The 24,892-nt window shown below is 42.9% G+C and overlaps 1 protein-coding gene across 3 annotated transcripts in view; it reads left to right on the top strand.

Annotated features, from left to right (window-relative positions):
• The window catches only part of NFATC1 (nuclear factor of activated T cells 1), a 444,007-nt gene that overhangs the window by 117,259 nt on the left and 301,856 nt on the right, over nt 1-24,892 (top strand). For all 3 annotated transcript variants that reach the window (XM_030211903.1, XM_030211921.1, XM_030211912.1), the window contains exon 4: nt 17,059-17,261. In XM_030211903.1, coding sequence (XP_030067763.1) covers nt 17,059-17,261 — 203 coding nt within the window. The remainder of the gene's footprint in view (nt 1-17,058; nt 17,262-24,892) is intronic.

Raw genomic sequence — 24,892 nt, forward strand, 5'->3', positions numbered from 1 at the left:
CGATGCCTAGATTAGGCGCAGTATATAGAATGCGCTTAGTTGATATCCTAGTGCCCAAAACTAGATGCGTCTGCTTATACCAATGAAAATGTGGCATAAATCACTGAGCAATGAGCCATATTCTATAACTACTCACGTAAATTTTGTAACGCCCGTGAAATGGCCATTTCCCTGCCCATAGCCACGCCCCTTTTGAACTGTCCGCATTAGAGTTTAGGCGCAGTTGATTACAGAAAACGCTTAATGAGTTGTGCGAGTAAATTCAGATTATTGCCAATTAGTGTTCATTATTGTTAAGTGCTGTTATCAACACTAATTAGCTTGTTAAGCCAATTTTACGCGCATAGTTATAGAATACACCTGGATTTAGTTGTGCATCTCTAGGCACGCTGTATAGAATTCAGCATTTAGTGTATGGGAAAGACCTATGTAAGAATGTGCAAAGCCCATTTACTAGCACAGTTTAATGAAAGGGAAAGGCAATGGGATTTGATATACTGCTTTTCTGTGGTTACAGTCAAAGCGGTTTACATATTATATGCAAGTATTTATTTTGTACCTGGGGCAATGGAGGGTTAAGTGACTTGCCCAGAGTCACAGGGAGCTACAGTGGGAATCAAACCCTGGTTCCCCTGATTCTTAGACCACCTCACTAACCATTAAAAGCACCTCCTAGTTTCTAATAATCTGGGATAACAGTGAAGTAGCTCATCTTAACTGTAGCTCATGTTGATAACTTCCCCTTTGAGTAGGTTCACAAAGAGAATATGGTATATTGACAGGGGGTCACTTTATTTGTAAGGCAGATCTTAGCCTTTCCTTTTAAAATGGAGTCATTGCATAGTGTTTCAGCATTTTACTTCTCTTGACATATGAATTAATGCGACATAATGTAAAGTAAACAGTATGATGCAACAACTTTCTCTTCATAGGAAACAGACATCCTTGTGTCCTACCTCCATGCCTTCATATTGACTCTGAGAGGACACCAGCTTTTTTATTCTTTGCCAGTGATGGTAGTCTGTGTATACTAGGCACATTTCCAACCTGTTATCTAAATTACAGTAAGTCCACAGAGACTGGTGTTTCATACCCAGTACTGATAGAAAACACCTTCTGGACTGTAGCTGTTGAGACATTTTTGTGTTTACATGGATTTGTTATACTTTCTGTTCCACCTTTCATATTGTATACCAAGATGGTTTACGGTATAATAAACAGGGTGAATAAGATGCCAAACAACAGCTAGACTCAGGTTATAAATTATCCCTAGGATACAATTAGGAACATAAGGGGCTGATGTTTAGACCTCGGGAGTTAGCCCGGCTAACTCCCGTGATCCATGCTAAACCTTCAATCCCGGGCCATTTCCGGTGACTGGCATTGAATATCCAGTTTACTTTGGCCAGATAACTGGCTGTGTTAACATTCAGACTTAGCCATTTATCTTCTAACTGGCCAAAGATATGCCACATATTCTAGTGGTCAAATATAGCTGCTAATTAGGGCTGAAAATCAGCGGATAGCTGGTTATGTTGGCCAATATAACCGACTATCTGCTAGCTGCTAACTGGCGATATTCAGCTGAAGATAGCTGGCTATTCCCCGCTGAATATCGCCAAATAGCCGGTTATGGGGCATTTAACTGGCCAGGTGCTGATCCTGGCCGGTTAAATGCTTTTGAATATTGGGAGGATAGATCAGCACATGGAAAACAGCAAAGACCCATCCTCTGATAGATTGCAACCTGCTTGTAACCCAAGTCAGCCTAGGTCATGAAAAGCTAGTTCAAAAACCTAGTAACCCTTACTCACTTGTTCAGAACCCTTATTTTATCATCCTCACGTTAATATTCCCTTATTTATTTTATTTATTTATTTATTGCAATTGTATCCCACATTTTCCCACCTCTTTGCAGGCTCAATGTGGCTTACAATACATCATGAATAGTGGAAATACATTAGAAATAAACATTTAGTGTTACAGAAGGATCTTGGGCAACATGATAATGATAGAACATGATAATGATAAAACATGATAGTAGTATAACAAGCAGATATAGTAGGGCAGTTCTGAGTATATGTGGAGGAGTTGTGTATATTCACATTGGTTGATCTTTGTGGTATGCCTTATCTCTTGTTTGTCCTGTTTGTCTGTCCTAATTAGATTGGAAGCCCTGTAAAGCAGGGACTGTCTCTTCATGTTCAAGTGTACAGCGCTGCGTATGTCTAGTAGCGCTATAGAAATGATAAGTAGTAGTAGTAGTAGGTTGACCTAAACTTTTTAGAGGCCGTTTCCAGCCACAAGAATGTGAGTTGAGAATTCCACAGTATAGAATCTAAGGGGTCATTTTACTAAGCTGTGGGGAAAAGGGGGCCTCTGGTAGCGGCCGGGGCCATTTTTCCTTCACACCAGGGCCCTTTTTACTGCAGTGAGTAAAAAGCTCCCCCCCTCTCAAAAAAACCATGCAGTAAGATAACCCTTACTGTGTGGCCATGCGATGGGGAGCACTTACCGCCACCCACTGAGCTGATGGTAAGGGCTCCCATGGTAACCTGACGGTAACCGGGGAGCGTGCAGCGATGCCCCATTACCACCGGGTTAGCACCGTGCTAGAGAAAAATTACATTTTGCTGAGCACTGGAAATGGTGCGCGCTCCAGCTGGAATTACTGCTGGCAGCCATGTTGGGCCGGTGGTAGTTCTGATTTAGCGTTTGGTAAGCCCGCATTGGGCTTACTGACTCTTTGGAAAAGACCCCCCTAAGAGAGAGTTTGCTGAACATCTGGTTGAATCCCAGCAAGTTTATGCCATTGCAGGATAGTAAGAATTTTTGACAAGGTTATGGCAAATAGTTCAATAATTTTGAAATGAAAGTGTGGCTCCACTCATTAGATTCCCTGGATAGGGCTAGAAGCTTATTCATTCCCCCTTTTGGTTTTAGTTTTAGAACGTATTGAGGGGCATAATTGAAAGTGGGTGCCCATCTCCGTGGGCGGCCATGTGAAGGGGCGGGACAAACCGTATTTTCAAAAAAAGATGGGCGCCCATCACTTTCTAAAATAAGGCCAATTATCAGCTGAACTTTGCTTTATAAATCTTTTAATGAGAGAAACTTGGGGACCCTTTTACTAAGATGCGCTAAGAAGTGAGATTAACGTGTTTTAATGTGGGACTTTCACACATGCTAAGTCTATTTCTAGTACATTCCTAAAATATGGCTTTTTTTCTTTTTGCAGGTCTCATGCTAATTTTTCATTTAGCATGCAAGACCTGCAAAATTATTAACGTGAGAGCACTTACCACCTGCTATTTAGAAGGGGGCTAAGTGCTCCCATGTTAAATCCTGTGTTATCAGGTACAAAAGTAGATTGTAAGCTCACTAGGGACAGAGAAAGTACTTGTACAGAATATGTAAACCACTTTGGTTGTACCACAGAAAGGCAGTATATCAAGTCCATGACCTTTTAGTATGTGCTAACGTGACCGTACTAGCTAGGTAATGCTCCCATGCCTATCCCCCAACCATGATATTCACCCCTCTTGAAACAAATTACAAAAAAAATCCATACAGTGCAATTAACATGTGCCCTGAAGCCTCACTTAGGCTAACTCTTAGGGCCTTGCACAGCATAAGGTAATGCTGACAGCATGCACTGAAAAATTTCCGCAAAACGTGTTGAACGCATTTTGTGGTAAGCCTTTTTTCTTCCATTAAATGCGTATAGTAAAAGGGCCTTTTGGTCTTTTCTGAGTAAGCAATATATGGGAAATTGTAGATACTGCTCCATACAGTATGTAGTTGTGTATCCTGCAAAGTGAAAAGAAGTTAAGAAGCCAAAGTTATCTGTGTTAGAAAGCTGTTCAAGAAGGCAAACCTTACTTGCACCCCATGGGGAAGCTAAATCCCATATACTGTCTTTCAGCACTCACTTGATAGTTTCCAGTAAAAGAAACCTATCTTTCTTACGCTGAGTGTTGGGTTTGTGTTGCCCTTGTTCAAATCTCTCACTAGACATATTGGAAATTTGGCATGAAGCAGAGTTATTCAGTCCATAATCCAGGTGGTTTGTTAACATTAACTCTCCCAGTTTATTTTAGGACCCTTCTTTCCCCAGCTATTTATGGTTGTTGGGTTTGCTAATTGAACCAAGGTCACAGACCTCAGTTACCTGTTTGAAGTGAACTCATAGAAACAGAGAAAAATGTAGGCAGATAAAGGCCATATGGCCTATCTAGTCTGCCCATGCATAGCATCTTCTCTCCCTATCACTCCCTTACAGATCCTATGTACTTGTCCGAAGCTGTCTTGAATTCTGCTTTCGTCCCCATCAGTTGCACCGGGAGGCCGTTCTACGAATTTACAACCCTTTCCATGAAGAAGTATTTCCTTAGGTTACTTCTGAGTCTATCCCCTTTTACCTTTATCCTATGCCCACTCATTCCAGAGCTTCCTTTCAATTGAAAGAGACTCAGCTCCTGTGCATTTATGCCAGGGGCGTATCTGCGTGGGGCCACAGGGGCCTGGGCCCCCGCAGATTTCGCCCTGGCCCCCCTCCCCGCCGTCAACCCTCCCCCGCTGCTTACTTTTGCTGGCGGGGGGCCCCAACCCCCGTCGCTGCGACGTCAGACGCCGAACTGGATTCAACCAATCAGCACTGCAGCGTTACTTCCTTGAAGCACATGGCCACGGAGGAAGACGAAATATGGAGATTGCGGGTCGGACCTCGGCTGGCGGGGGTTGGGGCCCCCCGCCAGCAAAAGTAAGCAACGGGGGAGGGTTGATGGCGGGGAGGGGGTGGAGAGAGGCGGCGGCGGCGGGGGGGGGGGGAGGGAGGCAAAAATGTGCCCCCCCTCTCTGGCTCTGGCCCCCCCTACCGCCGGATTCCAGATACGCCCCTGATTTATGCCACAAAGGTATTTAAATGTCTCTCCCGCCTTTCTTCCAAAGTATACATACTGAGATCTTTAAGTCTGTCCCCATATTCTTTATGATGAAGACCACTGACCATTTTAATAGACCGACTCTGTTTATGTCTTTTTGAAGGTGTGGTCTCAAGAATTGTACACAGTTTTCTAAATGAGGTCTCACCATAGTCTTATACAGGGGCATCATCACCTCCTTTTTCTTACTGGCCATTCCTCTCCCTCTCCCTCTGCACCCAATCATCCTTCTAGCTTTCGCCATTGCCTTTTCTACCTGTTTGGACACCTTAAGATCATCACACAAGCTCATACCAAGTGCCGCTCCTCTTTTGTGCACAAAAGTTCTTCACCCCTTAAACTGTACCTCAGGTTTTTGCAGCCCAAATGCACGACCCTGCATTTTTTAGCATTAAATCTAAGCTGCCAAATTCCAGACCATTTCTTTAGCTTCGCTTAGTCCTTCCTTATGTTATCCACACCATCAGGGTTGTCTACCCTATTACAGATTTTGGTATCATCTGCAAAGAGGCAAACCTTACCAGGCATCCCTTCAGCAATATCATTTACAAAAATGTTAAACAGAGCCAGCCCAAGAACTGAACCTTGTGGCACACCACTGGTTACATCTTTTTCCTCAGAATGAGCTCCATTTACCACTGCCCTCTGTCTCCTTCCACTCAACCAGGTCCTAACCTAGTCAGTTGCTGTAGGGCCTATAATGAGGGTACTCAGTTTATTAATTAGTTGTCTTTGTGCAACTGTGTCAAAGGCTTTGCTAAAATCTAAATACACCACATCTAGTGCTTTCCCTCGATCCAACTCTCTGATTACCCAGTCAAAGAAATTAATCAGATTTGTCTGACAAGACCTGCCTCTTGTGAAACCATGTTGCCTCAGGCAGGGGTGACCCGAGGCAATCTGCCACCCGAGGCAGAGATGAGATGCCGTCCGCCCCTATCCCCACACCCGGTCTAGCATCTCCGTCCTTCCTGTGTTTACCTTACTTTTTTTCCAAAAGGTGGCAGCGGCAGGAATTCCCATAGGCTGCCCTACCACTGGCACTGGCCTCTTTGCTACTGTGTCCCTCCTCTGAGGAAATAGAAAGTTATGTCAAGAGGCTGGCTGCATTGGGAGAAGAGGCTGGTACCAGCGGCAGAGCAGCCTATGAGAATCGCTGCCACTGACACCTTTTTGAAAAGAATCAATTAAGGTAAAGTGGTGAGGAGGAAGGGGAGAGTGCTGTTCCTGGAGTGTGCTGCCTGAGGGCCCCATCTCAGGTGGCCTAATGGTAGGGCCGCCACTGGCCTTAGGTCCTGTAATCCATTGGATTGCAAAAACTTTATTATTCTCTGTTTTAAAAAGCGTTTCCATTAATTTACTTACCACAGAAGTCAGACTTACCAACCTGTAGTTCCCAACCTCTTCTTTACTTCTGCTTTTGTGGAGAGTAGTACAAAGTAGTAAAGAGAGCTACAAAGTAGTAAATGTAAAACGAATTGGAGAAAATATTTCTTCACTCAACGTGTAATTAATTCGTTGCCAGAAAATGTAGTAAAAGCAGTTAGCTTAGCGGTGTTTAAAAACATTTGGACAGCTTCCTAAAGGAAAAGTCCATAGACCATTATTAAAATGGGACTTGGGGAAAATCCACTGTATATTTCTAGGATAAGCAGCATAAAATGTATTGTACCTTTTTGGGATCTTGCCGGGTACTTGTAACCTGGTTTGGCCACTGTTGGAAACAGGATGCTGGGCTTGATGGACCTTTGGCCTGTCCCAGTATGGCAATATTTATGTACTTATGTACTCACTTGTAGTTTATAAAGGCTAACCTCTTTTTCCTTTCTTTTTCAGCTACTACTTTTCAGAACAGTGGCCTCCTTTCCCTATTACTTTTATTAACTTTTCTTATAAAAAGATTTGTTGCCCTTAAAATAGCTCCGTTCAGTTTTGCCCACAGCTTTCCAACTTCTTCCAGATGTTCCCATTCCTTAAGGTAATCCCCCATCTGCATAAAATTAGTTTTTTTGAAGTCTAGAACCTTCACTTTTGAATGAACCCTCTCCACACCTATCTTAATATTAAATCACTCCATCTGGTGATCACTGGATGCCAAATGATCACTACATCAGGAACACTCCCCATCAGTAAGCACTTAGTCCAGTATGACCCCATCTTGTGTGGGTTCCATTACCAACTGCTGCAATAGTTCCTCCTGTAGAGAATCCAGGATCTCCCTACTTCTAAAAGGCCCTGCAATAGGGTTACCCAAATCAACATCTGGCATATTCAAATCACCTATTAGTAGTACTTCCCCGTTCACAGCTATATTTTGAATGTTTTTAATTAAATTTACATCCACTTCTTCAGTCTCACATCCTTTTTTATCTTGGAATGAATGAAGTTGGCACAATGCCATGCACCAGGGGTATAAAACAGTTCATAAAAATCTGTTCTTTAAGTCTGCCTAACAAGAGCAACATTGTTTGTGTCAAACCAGAAGAGGCAAAGGTCAACTATTATTATTCCACATAGGGACATAGGAAGAACAGCTAATTAAAATGTCAGAATTTCCAGTTTAATTTCATTCAGCTGTTTGCTTTTTTCAGATTTGGTAACATAAATTAGAGATGTCAAATCTTGAAACCTGCTTTCAGATCCATCCTTCCATTTTCAAATATTGTGTGCATGATAAGTCAAGGTCTCGAACTAGCTTAGGTTTTGGCTGTGTTTCTGATTGAAGGAAAGGAGAAATAAGCCTATATTTTTGAGTACATTCCTATGGCAATGTAGGCACAGTACAACAATTTCCTGAACAACTGAGCAATGGACAGCAGTCAGTCTGCTTCTAGTTCATGAAGGCTAAGGTAATTTGAGAGATTAATAAATATTTCCTTATGGTAGAAATGCAGAATGTAATGGCAGATAAGGCAGGCAGGGCCCATCCAGCATGCCCACACTATTCTCTGTTGCGTGCTCTACACCCCAGTTGATCCGATCTCGAGTTAGGATGGGACAAGCACAACAGGCTCTTTTCTTAAACTGTGCTGCTGCTGCTGCTGCCTACACCACTTCCTCTAGAAGGTTTATCACCTTCTCTGTAAAGTAGCTTTTGACATTACACCTCCGTTATAGAAACTTCATTATATGGTAGGCAGACCCTGCCCAGTGTATCCAGCTGCCATTTTGAAAATGACTGCACTGGTGGCAGGAGCGAGTGGGCATCACACCTGCCTTTTTTGAGGTAGGGGGATCTGGGATCTTCGAGAGGGGTCAAGGTGCCACTAATTACCAGGGAATTATTGGAGGAACTTGGGGCTGTGAGAGTGGGGGCCAGAGGAAGGGGGGGGTTCAATAGACCACCAGGGATTTTTTTAAGCTGGGGGATTGGGAAGAGGGCGAGGGTCCATTAGACCACCAGGGCTTTTTTTTAAATGTTGGGGGGAAAAGGAGGGGTTGATTATGTGAGACAGGGGTGGGTGCCACTAGACACCAGGGATATATTTACAGGGTTGGGGTGGGAGTGGGAACATATGGGTTGGGCTGGGGTTGCTGCAGCAGGCTTTTTTAAAAAACTGAACTGCCAAATTTCCTGTCAATGCCTGAGCCAATCAGTGCTCAGGCACTGACAGGAAAGTTAGCACAGGGTTCTGAGCAGGAAATTACTGCCACAATTTTAACGCGTTGTTAGTTTGCATGCTCATTACTCAGAGTATGCTGCGGCAGTTTTTCTGCTGTAGGTTTGTGGTAGAATTACATGTACTGTGAACCTATGAGAATCGGCCCCTAGGTCTCATTGCATAAAATGGGACCAGTGGTAAAATACCACTAGTTAGTGGTAAAGTAACACGTTTTAATGGTAGCTCATGTTGATAACGTCCCTTCTCAATGTCTGCTCCGCCTATGACTCACCCATGCTCTCTCCCCCTTTACAAATAGATGCTATGCCCTTTGAGTGCCTATTTTTAGGATACCATTTAGGTCCCCAAATGATATTTTCTCAGGTAAGTGTACACTTTGGGCACCTAAATGCAGTGGTGTGGCAAGGGAGGGGGTGGGAGGGGCGGTCCACCCCGGGTGTCAGCTCGGGGGGGGGGGGGGGTGCTCCCTGCCAGCTTCCCCCTCCCGGGTGCAGCACGATGACACCCCCCACCGACCCAGTGCCTACCCTCCTCAGCTCCCTCCAACCAGCTGAGCACCCTACCTTTAAAGAAATTTCGGAAGCCATGGAGAGGCGAGGCGCAGTGCCTCGCGCCTGCAAGTAAAAGAAGCGCGGATCGTCATCGGGCCTTCCCTCACGCTGTCTGTCCCACCGTCCGCTGACGCAACTTCCTATTTCTGCAAGGGTGGGACAGACAGCGTGAGGGAAGGCCCGATGATGATTCTTGCTTCTTTTACTTGCAGGCGCGAGGCGTTGCGCCTCGCCTCTCCACGGCTTCCGAAATTTCTTTAAAGGTAGGGTGCTCAGCTGATTGGAGGGAGCTGAGGAGGGTAGGCACTGGGTCGGGGGGGGGGGTGTTGATGCACTGAGTGGGGGTGTCATTGTGCTGCACCCGGGGGGGGGGGGGGGTGCAACGGCAAACCGCCCCGGGTGGCAGCCCTCCTTGCTACGCCACTGCCTAAATGTCAGTACTCTGTGTATTTGGGTGCACAGTTTACACATAAATGTAACCAACTTGTTATACAATTGCTCTTCACATTTGTTCCTGAGGCACTGGAGGTTTCAGTAATTTATCCAAGATCCCAGGAGCAACAGTTGGATATGAACCCTGACTTCTCTGGTTCTCAGTCCACTGCTGTAATCATTAGGATACTTCTTTCAGTATAGCAAGGCCTCTATTATACTTCACCAGGAAAATCCCAGAAGCCTGTACTGTGATACAAAACTGCCAAATATCTGTGTAAGCATTCAAGAGGTGATGCTGGAAAAATATATTTTTGTTATCATGTTCTTAGCAGCAGAAGGGTTAAGCTGAAAAAATAGGTTAAGGACCCCTCCCCCCCAAAAAATAGGCAGTCATAGGATTAAAGGCAGTACATACCCAGATTACAGCAAGAAGTGGTTTTGTAATTATGGAACTTTCTTTTGGATGATGTGGTGTCTGCTTTACTCATCTTCCAGTGGTGTAGATGAGACTCCAAACTGCAACAGACCAGACCATTCACTGCTGCTGCTATTTTCTCTTTAAGCTTACACTCAACCCTACTTCAACACAGGTGCAGAACCATTAAGGTTTAATACTTTAGCAATATGTAGTAATGTTTATTAGCAATCCACTTTTTATTTGGAAGGATCATTTTCGATCTTAAATAATATTCTCTGCCCTGACCCCCAGATATGCAGCACATTACAGGGTTTTGCTAAGTGTGCTACTACTATTTAGCATTTCTATAGCGCTACAAGGCATACGCAGCGCTTCACAAACATAGAAGAAAGACAGTCCCTGCTCAAAGAGCTTACAATCTAATAGACAAAAAATAAATAAATTAAGCAAATCAAATCAATTAATGTGAACGGGAAGGAAGAGAGGAGGGTAGGTGGAGGCGAGTGGTTACAAGTGGTTACGAGTCAAAAGCAATGTTAAAGAGGTGGGCTTTCAGTCTAGATTTAAAGGTGGCCAAGGATGGGGCAAGACGTAGGGGCTCAGGAAGTTTATTCCAGGCGTAGGGTGCAGCGAGACAGAAGGCGCGAAGTCTGGAGTTGGCAGTAGTGGAGAAGGGAACAGATAAGAAGGATTTATCCATGGAGCGGAGTGCACGGGAAGGGGTGTAGGGCAGTGGCATAGCTACGTGGGGCCTGAGGGGGCCGGGGCCCCCGCAGATTCACCCCAGGACCCCCCTCCCGGCAAACCCGCCCCCGCTGCCGCCTACCTTTACTTTTGCTGGCGGGGATCCCGCCAGCCGACGTCTTCTCAGTCCTTCCTGCTCTTCAATTTGTTTGCTGACGTCCTGCACGTAATTGTACGTGCAGGACGTCAGACTCAGAGAACAGTTCTGTTCTCTGAGTCTGACGTCAGCAAACAAATTGAAGAACAGGAAGCGACTAAGAAGAAGACGTCGGCTGGCGGGAAGTGGGATCCCCCGCCAGCAAAAGTAAAGGTAGGCTGCAGCGGCGGCGGGTTCGCGGCGGGAGGGGGGGGCAGCAATGTCGGCGGTGGGGGGGGCGGCGCCGGGGGAGGGCTAAAATGTGCCCCCTCCCCCCGGGCTCTGGACCCCTCTCCCACGGAAGGCTGGCTACGCCCCTGGTGTAGGGAAGGACGAGTGTGGAGAGATACTGGGGAGCAGCAGAGTGAGTACATTTATAGGTTAGTAGAAGAAGTTTGAACAGGATGCGAAAACGGATAGGGAGCCAGTGAAGGGTCTTGAGGAGAGGGGTAGTATGAGTAAAGCGACCCTGGCGGAAGATGAGACGGGCAGCAGAGTTTTGAACTGACTGGAGAGGGGAGAGGTGACTAAGTGGGAGGCCAGCAAGAAGCAGATTGCAGTAGTCTAAACGAGAGGTGACAAGGGTGTGGATGAGGGTTTTGGTAGAGTGCTCGGAAAGAAAGGGGCGGATTTTACGGATGTTGTAAAGAAAGAAACGACAGGTCTTGGCAATCTGCTGGATATGAGCAGAGAAGGAGAGAGAAGAGTCAAAGATGACCCCAAGGTTTCGAGCTGAGGAGACAGGGAGAATGAGAGAGCCATCAACAGAAATAGAAAACGGGGGGAGCGGGGAGGTGGGTTTGGGGGGGAAAATGAGAAGCTCGGTTTTGGTCATATTTAATTTCAGGTGGCGTTGAGACATCCAGACAGCAATGTCAGACAAGCACGCTGAAACTTTGGTTTGGATGTGTGCCTTCAGTCTTCCTCTTGCTGGCTGTCGTGGAACAGAGAAGAATGAACCTTTATTGCCTTGTTTTGTTAGACAGCGCATCTATATCTCTTTTGATCAGCAGTGTGCATAATTTACTGCAGAAGTAGCCTTGTGCGTCGCGGAAAGTAGTGTGATTGCCCTGTTTGTTCATTGAGCTGTACTTTGAGAGTGTGGATGCAGATTAAGGAGGCATTTCTATAAAGGGAACTAAAAATTAGGCACCCCAAATCTGTGTGTTAAGATAGTATTCTACAACGGCATCTGGGCATCTAGATTCTATTACAGAATAGAGCCTAAGATGGGCACCAACATTTAGGCACTTAACTTTAGATGCCCACACATACACCATGTAAAAGGTGAGTGTTAGTATAGGTGCCTACATTTGAGCACCTAGGCACACACCTTATAGTATTCTATAAGTTTGGTGCCTAAGGTCCGACCTGCCCATGCCCTATCCACATGCATTCCCCCTTTGCAGTTACATGCTAAAGCACTTAGGTACTAACTTATAGAATAGTACCAGTTGCAGTTAGACATCTAACTGGCATTTACCCCCATTTGGGCGCCTAACTGCCATTTACCCCATTTGGGTGCGTGATTGCTGTTTAAAACCCTATTTGGGCGCCTAACTGCTGTTTACCCCCATTTAGGTTCATAACTGCCATTTACCCTATTTGGGTGTATACCAGCTGTTTACCCTATTTTGGTGTATTACCCCCATTTTGGTGCATAACTGCTTTATACCCTCAACTCAGCCTGAGATTGGTGAAGAGTCAGCGTGTAGCAAGACCTCACTGTACAAACAAGAAGCAGAGTGGCATAGCTCACCCAATTCACTTTGTGTTTGGAAGCTATTAGCACTCTCCATCACGTACTCAGGAGGCATTGGGTGTTTCAAGATGGCTGCAGCAGTTTGGAAGAAACTACTTTTATGCTGTCACACTGCTGTTTGAAGTGACGTTTTTGATGCTTTGCAAACAGAGAAAGCATTACCTGTGTCCCTGGCTGGTTCTTTGTTATACCCCTGATGCAGCCTTTTTAGGTGAAATGTGACCATGTTGAGTCTTTTTGAATAAAGATTGATTCAAAATCAAGACTCTTCTGGACTTTGCATCTGCTTTGTGCCAGTACAGTAAGGACATATCTGACATAGCACCTATGGTGTTCACATAGGTGGAGTCTGAATGAAGAGTGGGTGGGAGTCACATGTGTGTAACATAGAATATTTCAGCATTTAGGTGCAAGCACTTATATCAGCTCTATGGTTGGCATAAGCGCTCGTGTCAAAATTGTACATGTGTTCTAACCTGCTATACTACTATTTTGTATAAGAAAGTAGGTGCTTATTTTCTTTTCTAGAATATGCTCGAGTAAAGTGGTGTGGTAGCCGTGTTAGTGCACTTTTAAAGGTAATAGAAATTAATCAAAACATAGAAAAGAAAATATGATGATACCTTTTTTATTGGACTAACAATACATTTTTTGATTAGCTTTTGAAGGTAACCCTCCAGCTTATAATCGAAAGTGATCGCCGGCCATCTTCCGACATAAATTGGGAGATGGCCGGCGATTTCTTAAAAGCGGCGAAATCGGTATAATCGAAAGCGGCATTTGTGACAGCATCGCCGCTTTCCCGTCACTTCGCCGGCGAAAGTTCAAGGGGGCGTGTTGGTAGATTAGCGAAGGCGGGACATGGGCGGGCATGGGCGTGGCTACCAGATGGCCAGCTTTCGCCGATAATGGAAAAAAAAGCGGCATTAAGCAGTATTTCGCTGGCTTTACTTGGTCCTTTTATTTTCACAACCAAGCCTCGAAAAGGTGCCCCAACTGACCAGAAGACCACTGGAGGGAATGGGGGATGACCTCCCCATACTCCCCTTGTGGTCACCAATCCCCTTCCAAACTAAAAAAATAAAACTAAAAACCTTTTTTGCCAGCCTGTATGCCAGCCTCAAATGCCGTACCCACCTCCATGACAGCAGAATGTGTTGTATCCTCCGACAGCCTTTCCCTAGTTGCGATGTGGCTTTCGGGTGAGTGTGACACCTTTTCTGTTAGGTGCCCTGCAGAGTCACATTAGCAATGCATTGTGGTGGTTGTAGGGTACTGGGCTCTACTCCCATGGTGCTTTCCCCCCCTGCTAACTGGGTCAGAGTGTGCCCTGTTTTGTTTCCTGTTGTAGTCCATGCGGTAGTGGCCATTTTTGTAAGCCAGTTTTAGTTCCCTTTCCTGTGTTACCCACGTTAGAGAAGGTAGTTCTTACCTTGAATGGTGCTGAAAGAGGGCATTGTACACCATTGTGCCAGCTCTGACCTACTGCTAATCTTAGTACCAGGGGACTCTTTGCCAGTGGGGCACAACCTCTGATCTGCAGTTAACTGTGAGTAAACGTGCTTATTTCAAGAAAGGACTTTTTCAGAGAGATTAGTCTTCAGGTGTGAACTGGTGTGCCAAAATTATACAGCAGCAATAATTCCTAGAGGCTGTATGCAGGTCCCTGGAGCAATTTTAGTGGGTGCAGTACATTTTTGGGTAGTGGGTTTGGGGGGCTCAGCTCCCAAACTAAGGGAGCTATGCACGTGGTGGGAGCTTTTCTGAAGTCCACCGCAGTGACCCCTAGGGTGGCTGGTTGGTGTCCTGGCATGTCAGGGGGGCCAGTGCACTAAAAATGCTGGCTTGTCCCACGGCCAAATGCCTTGAATTTGGCCGGGGTTTGAGATGGCCGACATAACTTTCCATTATCGCTGAAAAACAAACCCGGCCATCTCAAACCCGGCGAACTCCACGGCATTTGGACGGGCTAAACCATATTATCGAAAAAAAAAGATGGCCGGCCATCTTTTTCGATAATATGGTTCCAGCCAGCTGTAGCGCTGCCGCCAACATAGATCGCCGGCGATCTATTTGGCCGGCAATGTTCGATTATGCCCCTCCCTTTGACTTCAAAAGCTAATCATAAAATGTATCATCTTACTTTCTTTTCTATGTTTTGATTTACGTATATCTATTTATTACCTAGAATATGCTCCAATCAGGTGCCCTCTAGCCCCTGGATTCTATAAAGATCGTCCAAATTTGGACACGGATCCCAGATTGGTACCCAAAATAATTAGTCAGCTCCAATGATTTAATTTGGAGCTGACAAGCACTTAATCAACACTAATTATGATTTGGGCGCTGATTTGGCTACACGGCATTCTGTAACAATGGTTACCTAAATTGGATCATGCACAACTCAAAAGGGGGGGGGGGGTCACCATGGGTGGGTCAGAAGCATTCACAAAAGATGTATGCAGTGTTATAGAATACCAGGGTTTCAGCTGGTGTAAGTCTTCACATCCAAAGCTGAGTATTGAATTCAGTGCCCAAATTGAATATTCATCCTGAAGCATCCTTTATAGAATTGCATTGAATGGCAAATTTTATTGGCGGTAAATTTTCAACATCATTTATAGAATTTGGCCCTAGGTGACTAAATATAGGTGCCGTGTTACAGAATTGCCTCTGTGGCTTAACACAGTCTAGTTGGGAAAACTATCTTAGTGAAATGGAAAGAAACAGAGTCTTCATGCACTGGGATCACTTGCCTGAAGTGATATAAAGTAAGGACTCTGAGTAGCAGTACTATTTTCAAGCAATTTAACATGTACAGTTATCAGTTATTCGAGTGCCCAGAACATTAAGTTGTTCAAACATTTTAGTTAATTTTTTATAGTTACTAGACTAGATGGTTGTAGAACATTTGGGTCAGGTGAAGACTCCTGTTCACTTTTTGTCCCAACAGTTTCTTCCCACTCCTTCATATTTGCAGTTCAGTTGAAATCTCGGCTGGGATTTGGCACTATAAGCTTTCAATCACAGCTACCCAGGGATTTTCTGCCTCTTCAATATCCCCCTCCTCCTTCCAGTCCTGTCATTGCAGCAGTGGTCCTGAGCTGGGGGCTATGTAGTAGAGCTTTTGGAACCCTGCAATAAGACTCATTATTTTAAATGCATGAGTAGTTTTGCTGTCCTACGCTTGTTAAAGAAATGGAAACTGTAAATGCGCTTAAGAACTGCGGAGGGAAGTAGGGCTCATTGTAATCCTTCCTGATATGATCAGAAATCATCTAGTAATCTCAGATTCTAGTGTTGTTTTGTAAACACTCAAATTGGTTAGTTTAAGATCATTTATATTTTGCTGTCCTGTTTGTTCCCCAGTGGGTTATAAACATGAAACAGACAATTTTACAGTAAAACTACCATATGACCCTCCAAATCCCAGTGATCAATGTACTCCCTAAAACTGGCACAAAATTATTAGAAAGCCAGTTCTGAGGTCTCAGTCTTTTTCTTCTATGGTAAAACAAACAACTCAAATTACTCCAGAATGTGATTATACAGTATTGGCATATGAGGTTTCATGTTCAGATTTTTCTTAGTGACTTTTTCAACTGTAATTCTTGAGCAAATACGATTTTTTTCCACAGCACAGTAGAGGCATGCATAAAGTGATGCGTTACATCAAATTACAGATATGATTTTACAAATTCATAACTGAGGCCCTGAAAGAACAAGCCATCCATGGTCTGTTTGTCCTAGAAACCCAGGGCTCCAGCTAAACAAGCATAGAGGGATTCTTTGTTTTCATGAACATGTGCATAATTGTGCCAAAACATATGGTGTGGGTGGTGTGTTGTATCTGCAGGTGGGAGCAACCAAGCAGATAAGAGTGAACTTCTGGCTGTCACTGACCCATCCTCGTAGTAGTGTTGGCAGGTTTCTTCCTGTTTTTATCTCTTAAGCATATCACTGAAAACGAGAGGCCCACTTATGGTGTACAATCATTTTATATGACTTACCTGAAAACTGCTCAAACTGAAAGAAACCTCTTGTAAATGATAGTTTCCCAGTATCACACAGTTTTATTTTTAACCAAATATTGACAATTCTAGATTGACTGTACTTGTCTTGTTGGGTAGGAATTGGGGCTGTTTATCTCTGTACTTTGTACCTCTTCCTAAATGAATATATTTAAGGGGAATTCATATAAAAAAGTATAAATATATATAGCAGGCCTTTTCAAAGATCTGAGGTCTCTGAGAATAAGGCACTTTTCTCTCTGTGACTTCTGTTTTTAATGACTTCAGTGTTGCCTTGCAAAATGAAAAGTCTTATCATTTCACCCCTGTCAAGATTTTTCTCTATGACTTAGGATCTCTAGGCAGTAACATTTTAACAGATGCCTCAGCAGTTTATGTGCATTACTTAACCGTGGTTTTTCTGTTCTCTTGCCAGCTCCATGGTTACTTGGAAAGTGAACCCCTCACGGTTCAGCTCTTCATCGGCACTGCAGATGACCGCCTACTTCGACCCCATGCCTTCTACCAGGTTCATCGCATCACTGGCAAGACAGTTTCCACCACCAGTCATGAAACCGTACTTTCTAATACAAAAGTCTTGGAAATTCCACTTCTGCCAGAAAACAACATGAGAGCAATGTAAGACTCTACTTTCCTCTTCACCAGGAAATTTCCTACCCTCTGCTCCTTCAGTAGGCATTTATGTGTGTTAGCTTTGTTTCTACATTTTGGAAATTGAGCTAACAGGCTTCTAAACATTTTCAGGTGGTCAATTTATTTCTTGATTAAATATTGAATGTGTGTTAACACAAACTCCATAAGGAAAATGTTAACACAAATATACATTTCTATTGGAGAGTGGAAAACATTCCTACATCCTTGCCACTACTACTGAGCTTAAGTAACACTTTACTTGGCATTGACAAATCTTTTTCCAATCTTCCCTCTTCTGTTCAGAGTACTTGTATCAATAATGTGTTTGTTATTCAGGATCCCCACAAACAAATTGCAAATTGTAAAGAAACTCAAAGCTGATGGTCTTGCATCTTATGAATGCAAAAATAGCAACTTCTCATTAAGGGTTTTAGTAATTTCAAAACAGAGCATCTTTTCTTAAAACATATATTTTATAAAGGCAGTTCTTAAGAGAATTGGATTTGGATTTTAGGTGAGTTAAATTCAGGTATAGTAGGTGTTTTCCTGTCCCAGAGGCCTCACACTTATATCTGAGGCAATGGAGGGTTAACGGTGCTTTGATAGTGGTAGAGTCTGTGCAGTCAGTGGTTTCATAAGAAGTGTATTTATATTTGCCATTTGTTTTTCTGAACATTCAAGAAACTGTTGACCCCTGAGGAAGACATTTTGTCGAAACCTGGATGAGTTGGGTCACTTAATAATAAACTGCATATGGCAAATCCATGGTTGTCTTCCCCTTCTTTGGGCCACCTCTGATGTTTACTGCTGCCTCTTCCTTGATTCCCAGCCTGCTGCTCTAACCATTAAGTTACTCCTCCTTATAAATTTAGACTCCTACAATAATTCTCAGTAGCACACAAATTCTCTTGAACAAATCGCACCTGTTTTGAGACAGCTATTAATATTTGTATGTATTCTGTATGTACATGGTAGCTCCACTCAAACTATGCCCTAGGAATGCTTACATGCACATCACGTAAGTAGAGACTATCTTTCAGTGCACTTACTACTTATGCATGTATACCCCTGTGCAATTTTAAAATAGTTTTTATTTTGCCTTGTAAAATATACTTTCCATGCAAAAATTTCAGTTATCCCTTTTCCCACAAATTCCATATATGGCACCTTGTTATTGCTAATTTGGCCACAAGCCAATAAGTGCTGGTACTTAACAACCAATTAGCAGCACTAATTGGCTTTAATTAGCATTAACACGCATAACCTTCTAGGCATATTCTATAACGCGGTGCTTGTAAGTTCTAATGTGCACAGTCAAAAAGGGGGCATGGCCATGAGCGGGGAGTGGGTGGGTTGTGGGCATTTCAGAAAACTATGTGCACTATTATAGAATACACCTGATGTGCGCCTAACTTAGGCACAGGTATTTATGCCTGGTTTTAGATGGCCTAAATGGGTTTACCTAAATTTTAGTCGCAAGAATGGCACGTGAGCATATTCTATAAACTACGCCTAACTTTAGGTATAGGTTATAGAATCATGCTAACTGCATGGTTTTACGGCACCGATTTTTAAGGCACCATATACATAATTTCCCCCCTTTGTGTCTTTTGGGAGTGGAGGTTGATCTCTTAAATAAGGTCCTAATCCCCAGATTCTATATAGGTTGTCTAAATTTAGGTGTGGTCCCAGAAGTGCACAGAAACTAATTAGTTAATTAGGCACTAACAATTATTGGAGTTAATTGGCACTAATTAGGGGTTACGCATGCATCTACCCTATGCCCTATTGTATAACGTGTGTCTAAATTTCATATCGTGCAACTCAAAAGCGAACGTGGCCTTGGGAGGAGCATGGGTGGGTCAGGGACACTCCTAGAAGTTAGGTGTAATGTTGTAGAATAATTGAGATTTTTGTGCCCAACTGCCATCAGTTGGACGCCAAGATTTACATCAGCTTTTGGCAGGTGTAAATCCTCATGCCCAAAGTTAGGTGTGGGAATCACGTTATGCTAGTGTTCTGTAAAGAGCGCTCTGTCAAAATGCTCTTTACAGAATGCTAGTATAATGTGACTCCCACGCCTAACTTTGGCTGTGATTTACTGGATCTGGCCCTAAGTGTGCTCATCATTTGATGCTACTGGATTAAGGAGGGAGATAAAATTAGAAAGGAAATTAATATTTATAGAGAGAATAGCATTTGAATACAAAATATAGGAAGAAACTTCACTCTGAGTTCTTTCGTTAAGATCCTCCTTGAAGCTGGTAGTGTGCCTGTGTCTGAATGGTTTTTCACTTTGTGTAATGTGCACTCCATTTCTATGTCAGGGATGATTATCCCCTTTGGATTTTACTCATAGTGAGCCAAAAAGTATGTGCATCACTCAGAGTTGTTTTCCATTTCTTGCATTTTCTGTGGCACCCTGGGGTATTTTTCATGAGGATGGGAGGAGAACATGGGGTCTGTGCCTCATTACAGTATTTGTGCTTTTTACCTTGTACCCCTTTTTTACATTGTAATCAGCTTTGCAATTGATGGTGTGAAGTGGAATACTAAAACAGAGTCAATTTTAGTATGGAATTCACATTTGCATAAAAGGTTTCATTCATGAGGTAGAGGCTCAGGTGTGTCCCAATTACAAGTAAGTTCTGTTAATGGTATTTATTATCTATGGGTAGCCATGCAGGAAATTAACATTTAATTCCTCCAGCTACAGTGCCTTGCAAAAGTCTTCACAGAACTTACACAAATTTCCCCACACTTTCTAAGGACAATAGGCAGTAATGAAAAACACACAGAGTTCAATTTGCATGCTTTAAGGGATACCCCTGCCCCTGGACTATGGTGATGGGACCAGTGACTCAGGAGCTAAGTGCTGGAAGCAGCTTGTTTTTAGCTGTAATCATGGGTTCACACATGATGCAGATGAATAGTGGTATTTTTAAAGTGTCCCTGAAATAAGTGCTGAGGGCTTACTAATTTCTGCAAGAGCCTGGTCATGTCACTGTAGTATTGTGGAATTGCTAAAGGATAGGAAACCGAGTGGAACAGTTTTCCCAGCTGAAAAATATAGTGGAGGGTCCTATAGATCTGTACTCATAAGTACATAAGTATTGCCATCCTGGGACAGATCAAAGGTCCATCAAGTCCAGCATCCTGTTTCCAACAGTGGCTAATCCAGGTCACAAGTACCATTTTAAAAATTGGTCTATGGACCTTTCCTTTAGGAAACCATCCAAACCCCGCTAAGCTAACTGCTTTTACCACATTCTCTGGCAACAAATTCCAGAGCTTAATTACACATCGAGTGAAGAAATATTTTCTCCGATTCGTTTTAAATTTACTACTTTGTAGCTTCATTTTGTGCCACCTAGTCCTAGCATTTTTGGAAAGCATAAACAAGCGAGTCACGTCTACCCGTTCCACTCCACTCATTATTTTATAGACCTCTATCATATCTCCCCTCAGCCGCCTTTTCTCCAAGCTGAAGAGCCCTAGCCACTTTAGCCTTTCCTCATAGGGAAGTCGTCCCATCCCCTTTATCATTTTCGTCGCCATTCTCTGTACCTTTTCTTATTCCACTATCTTTTTTGAGATGTGGTGACCAGAATTGAACACAATATTCAAGGTACGGTTGCACCATGGAGCGAAACAAAGGCATTATAACGTCCTCATTTTTGTTTTCCATTTCTTTCCTAATGATACCTAACATTCTATTTGCTTTCTTAGCCGCCACCGCTGCCGCACACTGATTAGAGGGTTTGAACGTATCATCAACGATGATGCCTAGATCCTCATTACGTAGCTATAATTCAAGTTCCTCTTTCCCACATGCATCATTTTGCAATTGCTCACATTGTGTTTATCTTACTAATTAATGATCTGGGCAAAGGAATAATAAGATGCAGTTTTATGGTTTAAGAATGGGAGACTTGTGGCTAAGTCATAGCAGCTGCTTAGTTGCAGTCTGAGTTCACAAGCTGCCCCTCGAGGAGCCCATTGGGCCAGCAAGAGCTGTTTCATATCAATAGTGGTATATAGGAAGTCCAGCCAGACAAATCAGTCCCGCCAAAACCTGAGGTTTTGGCAAGCCTGATTTGCACCTTCTGCCATCCCAGCTCTTTGCCGTGCTTCATTGCAAGCTCTTCTTTACTTGTTTTATGCTTAATTCCCATTCTTCCCATGATTCCTGTTTCATGCCTATTTATGATCCCAGTTTATTTCTTGATCCTGCCTGATTTCTTGCCTGCTTGATCCTTTTCCATCCATGGTCATGCCCAGGGTAGGCCTTCACATGAGGTGATCAGTCATGGACAAAACTCAAGTACACAAAAATAGTTTGTGAGGAGTTGTAGGAAATCTCATGAAGCTGAGGAAGGCACAAATGTTGCACCTATTTTAAATAAAGGTAAAATATATGCTTATGAGCCTTTTATGTAATAGCCCTTTTGAAAGCTGCTGCCAGTTCTTCCTACTCTGAGGCAGGAAAAATTCATGTGTATACATTGGAAAGAATCAGTACTTTGCCTGTAATTTTTATAAGTTTCTTTGTTTAGCCTAAATATTTGATGGTGATGTTTGGGGTGATATTTGGATTTCATTAAGGAAGTGCCATTTTACAGACTACAGCTTATGCCTAATAGCAACCACTGGCACAGGCAAGTTGCCAAAAAACGGCCTGTGTCGGGTCGTCTGAGTTTGTCCAATAAAGCTGCTATCTTCATTCCACTATTTTGTTGACATCACGCATGGGTCTTTGTTAATGTTTATAAGAGGTATACACAAATACCAATCACGCCCATTCTCTGAACCTCAGAGAGTGCCTACATGTAGAGCACATAAAAGTAGGCATTATATTTTCCTGAAGCCTACTTTTATGATGCACCCTGGAATAATTCCATATATGACTACTTGAGGATGTAAAATGCTGTTCTAACTACTCAAGTCACTGTAAGTGTAGAAGATTTAGGTGCTCATTTTCAAAGCACATAGACTTACAAAGTTACATGGAGGGGCATTTTCGATATGACATCTAAATCCAACTTTGGAGATTTTGCTGAAAACGTCCAGAAATCAAGTAGTGAAAATGATCATTTTCAAATCAGAAAAATGTCTGTCTTTTTTCTTTGAAATTGACCTTTTTTTAATGCAGCACATTAAGCTGCGGAATCTATTGCTGTAGGATGTGGTCAAGATGACCAATATAGCAGGATTCAGAAGTGCATTGGACAAGTTCCTGGAGGAAAAATTTAATAAAAAATTATTAGCCAGATAGAATTGGGAGAGCCATTGTCTATCCCTGGAAAGGAGCTATGGGAAGTCTACTTGTTGGGATTTTCAGGGTACTTGTGACCTGGACTGGCCACTGCCAGAGACAGGATGCTGGGCTCAATGGACCTTGGTTTGATTCAATGTGGTTTCTGTGAAGTCACCTGTAAAATTATGTCCTTAATGTACAAATTGTTGCATTTGAAGAAAATAAATCCTAATGGTAAGTACACAATGCTGGCTCCACATTAAGAGTTAGAGGACCTTGGAGTCAGTGTGGAGTATTTTGACATCCTTCGCATGATGTGAAGCAGTAGTCTGAAAAGGAAATAGAATGTGAGGAATTTATTTAGAAAAGAACAGAACAGAAAATAAAGGGGCTCTTTTACAAAGCTGTGCTGAAAAATGGCCTGCGGTAGTGTAGATGCGTGTTTTTGGCACGCGCAGAATCATTTTTCAGTGCACCTGTAAAAAATGCCTTTTTAAATTTTTGCCGAAAATGGACTTGCGGCAAAATGAAAATTACCACGCATCTATTTTGGGTCTGAGACCTTACCACCAGCCATTGACCTAGCAGTAAAGTCTCACGTGGTAACCAGGCAGTAATGACCTACGCGCACCAAATCCCACTTAGGTATTGCCACACTTAAGTGGCACTTGGTGCACGTAGGTCATTGGTGCGCGTCTGATATGTGCGGCAGAAAATAAAAATTATTTTTCAGACACCCGTATTGGACACGTGCCAAAAATGAAATTACTGCAAGAGCCACGCGGTAGCCATGTGGTAACTCCATTTGGGCACACATAGATGCTTACGCGGCTTAGTAAAAGGGCCTCAAACTAACTAAATATCAGAATTCAATTTCACCTTCAGTTCTGTGCGCGGTTCTGGCTACTCATCTAAAAATATACAGTAGAATTAGAAAAAGTAGGAAGAGGGCCGCAGAAATAATAAAGTGGAGAAGAAATAACTGAGAGGGGAAATAAAGGAGTTTTGTAAAACCATGAATGGTGTGGAAAAAGTTAATAGTGGGGATATGTATGGACAGGATTTGTGGTTTTCTTTTCAGGTCATTTTCTGACTTTTCCTCCATATTTCTTGGTTTATTTCAAACTTTAGTAAACAAATTGTAAATGTGCATGTACCTACAAACAGACATGCAAAGAAAGTCAGTGCTGTAAAGTCCTGATGTGCTATTGAACTCAATGCATGCTAACAAGTGTACACTCCTAGCTAATAGGGAATGGTTTTGTACCCTTTAAACAATACTAGAACTAGGGACAATGGCATAGGCTGGTGGCTCCTTTTTAAAGACTAACCAACTTATCAAATCATGAGCTGACAAGAGACTGCCTTGTCACATATATGGACTAGGTCTAGGGCAGTGGCTCTCAAACCTGTCCTGGGGGACCACGAGTCAGTCAGCTCCTTAAAGAATATGAATGAGAGAGATTTGCTTCTGGTGGAGGTGACAGGCATGCCAATCTGTCTCATGCATATTCATTACAGCAATCTTATAATGACCATTACACATCCCCAATATTAATCATCAATACATACACATACAATTATATTTCATTTATTCCTGCTTTAGAAACATGAACAGATTAAATTTTGTGAGCAATTTAAGTTATCTGCATAACAACAACATGTTCTCGACTAAAGTTCAAAAATCAACCAATATAAAAAATTTTTCATTCAAATACCAGCCCGTTTGTGGGCAAAAAATACCAAGATCTAGTTCTCTCCGGACTCTCCAAACAGTATATATATATATATATATATCTCAGTTCTTCTGCCACATTCGTGGTTCACTGTCCGTACTTTCAATTATATAAATATTGTCCAAGTACCGGTCAACAGAGATTTTCACACACTCGTATAGTCGAAGACACAGTGATTCAACTTAGAATCTTCAATTGCTAATATCTGTAACATGTCTCGGTCATTCCAACCAAAATCCTGGATCTCAACACAGGCCGTGTTTCAATCATTACTTCTTCAGGAGATCCTTAATACAATGTGCAAAGTACAATCAATACATCACATATTATACAACCAATACTAACATGAAAATAAATTACAAACTACCTACCAGCCACAATCGAGCACTGAGCTCACTACCGGGAATCTCAGAGGAGAAATGTGACTGACGTCACTACCGATTTGAATAATCAAACTTTACTCTGATCCCCACATTTATATCGTCAACAATAACGCCCAATCTATTTCTTTATTTAAACCCAGGGGCTGAACGGTTTTCCAATTAGATAAAACGCTGTTCCCTCCGAACCAATTCTGCTTCCCCTGGGTTTAAATAAAGAAATAGATTGGGCGTTATTGTTGA

This window comes from Microcaecilia unicolor, chromosome 1 (assembly GCF_901765095.1).
Source record: "Microcaecilia unicolor chromosome 1, aMicUni1.1, whole genome shotgun sequence".
Lineage (NCBI taxonomy): Eukaryota > Metazoa > Chordata > Amphibia > Gymnophiona > Siphonopidae > Microcaecilia > Microcaecilia unicolor.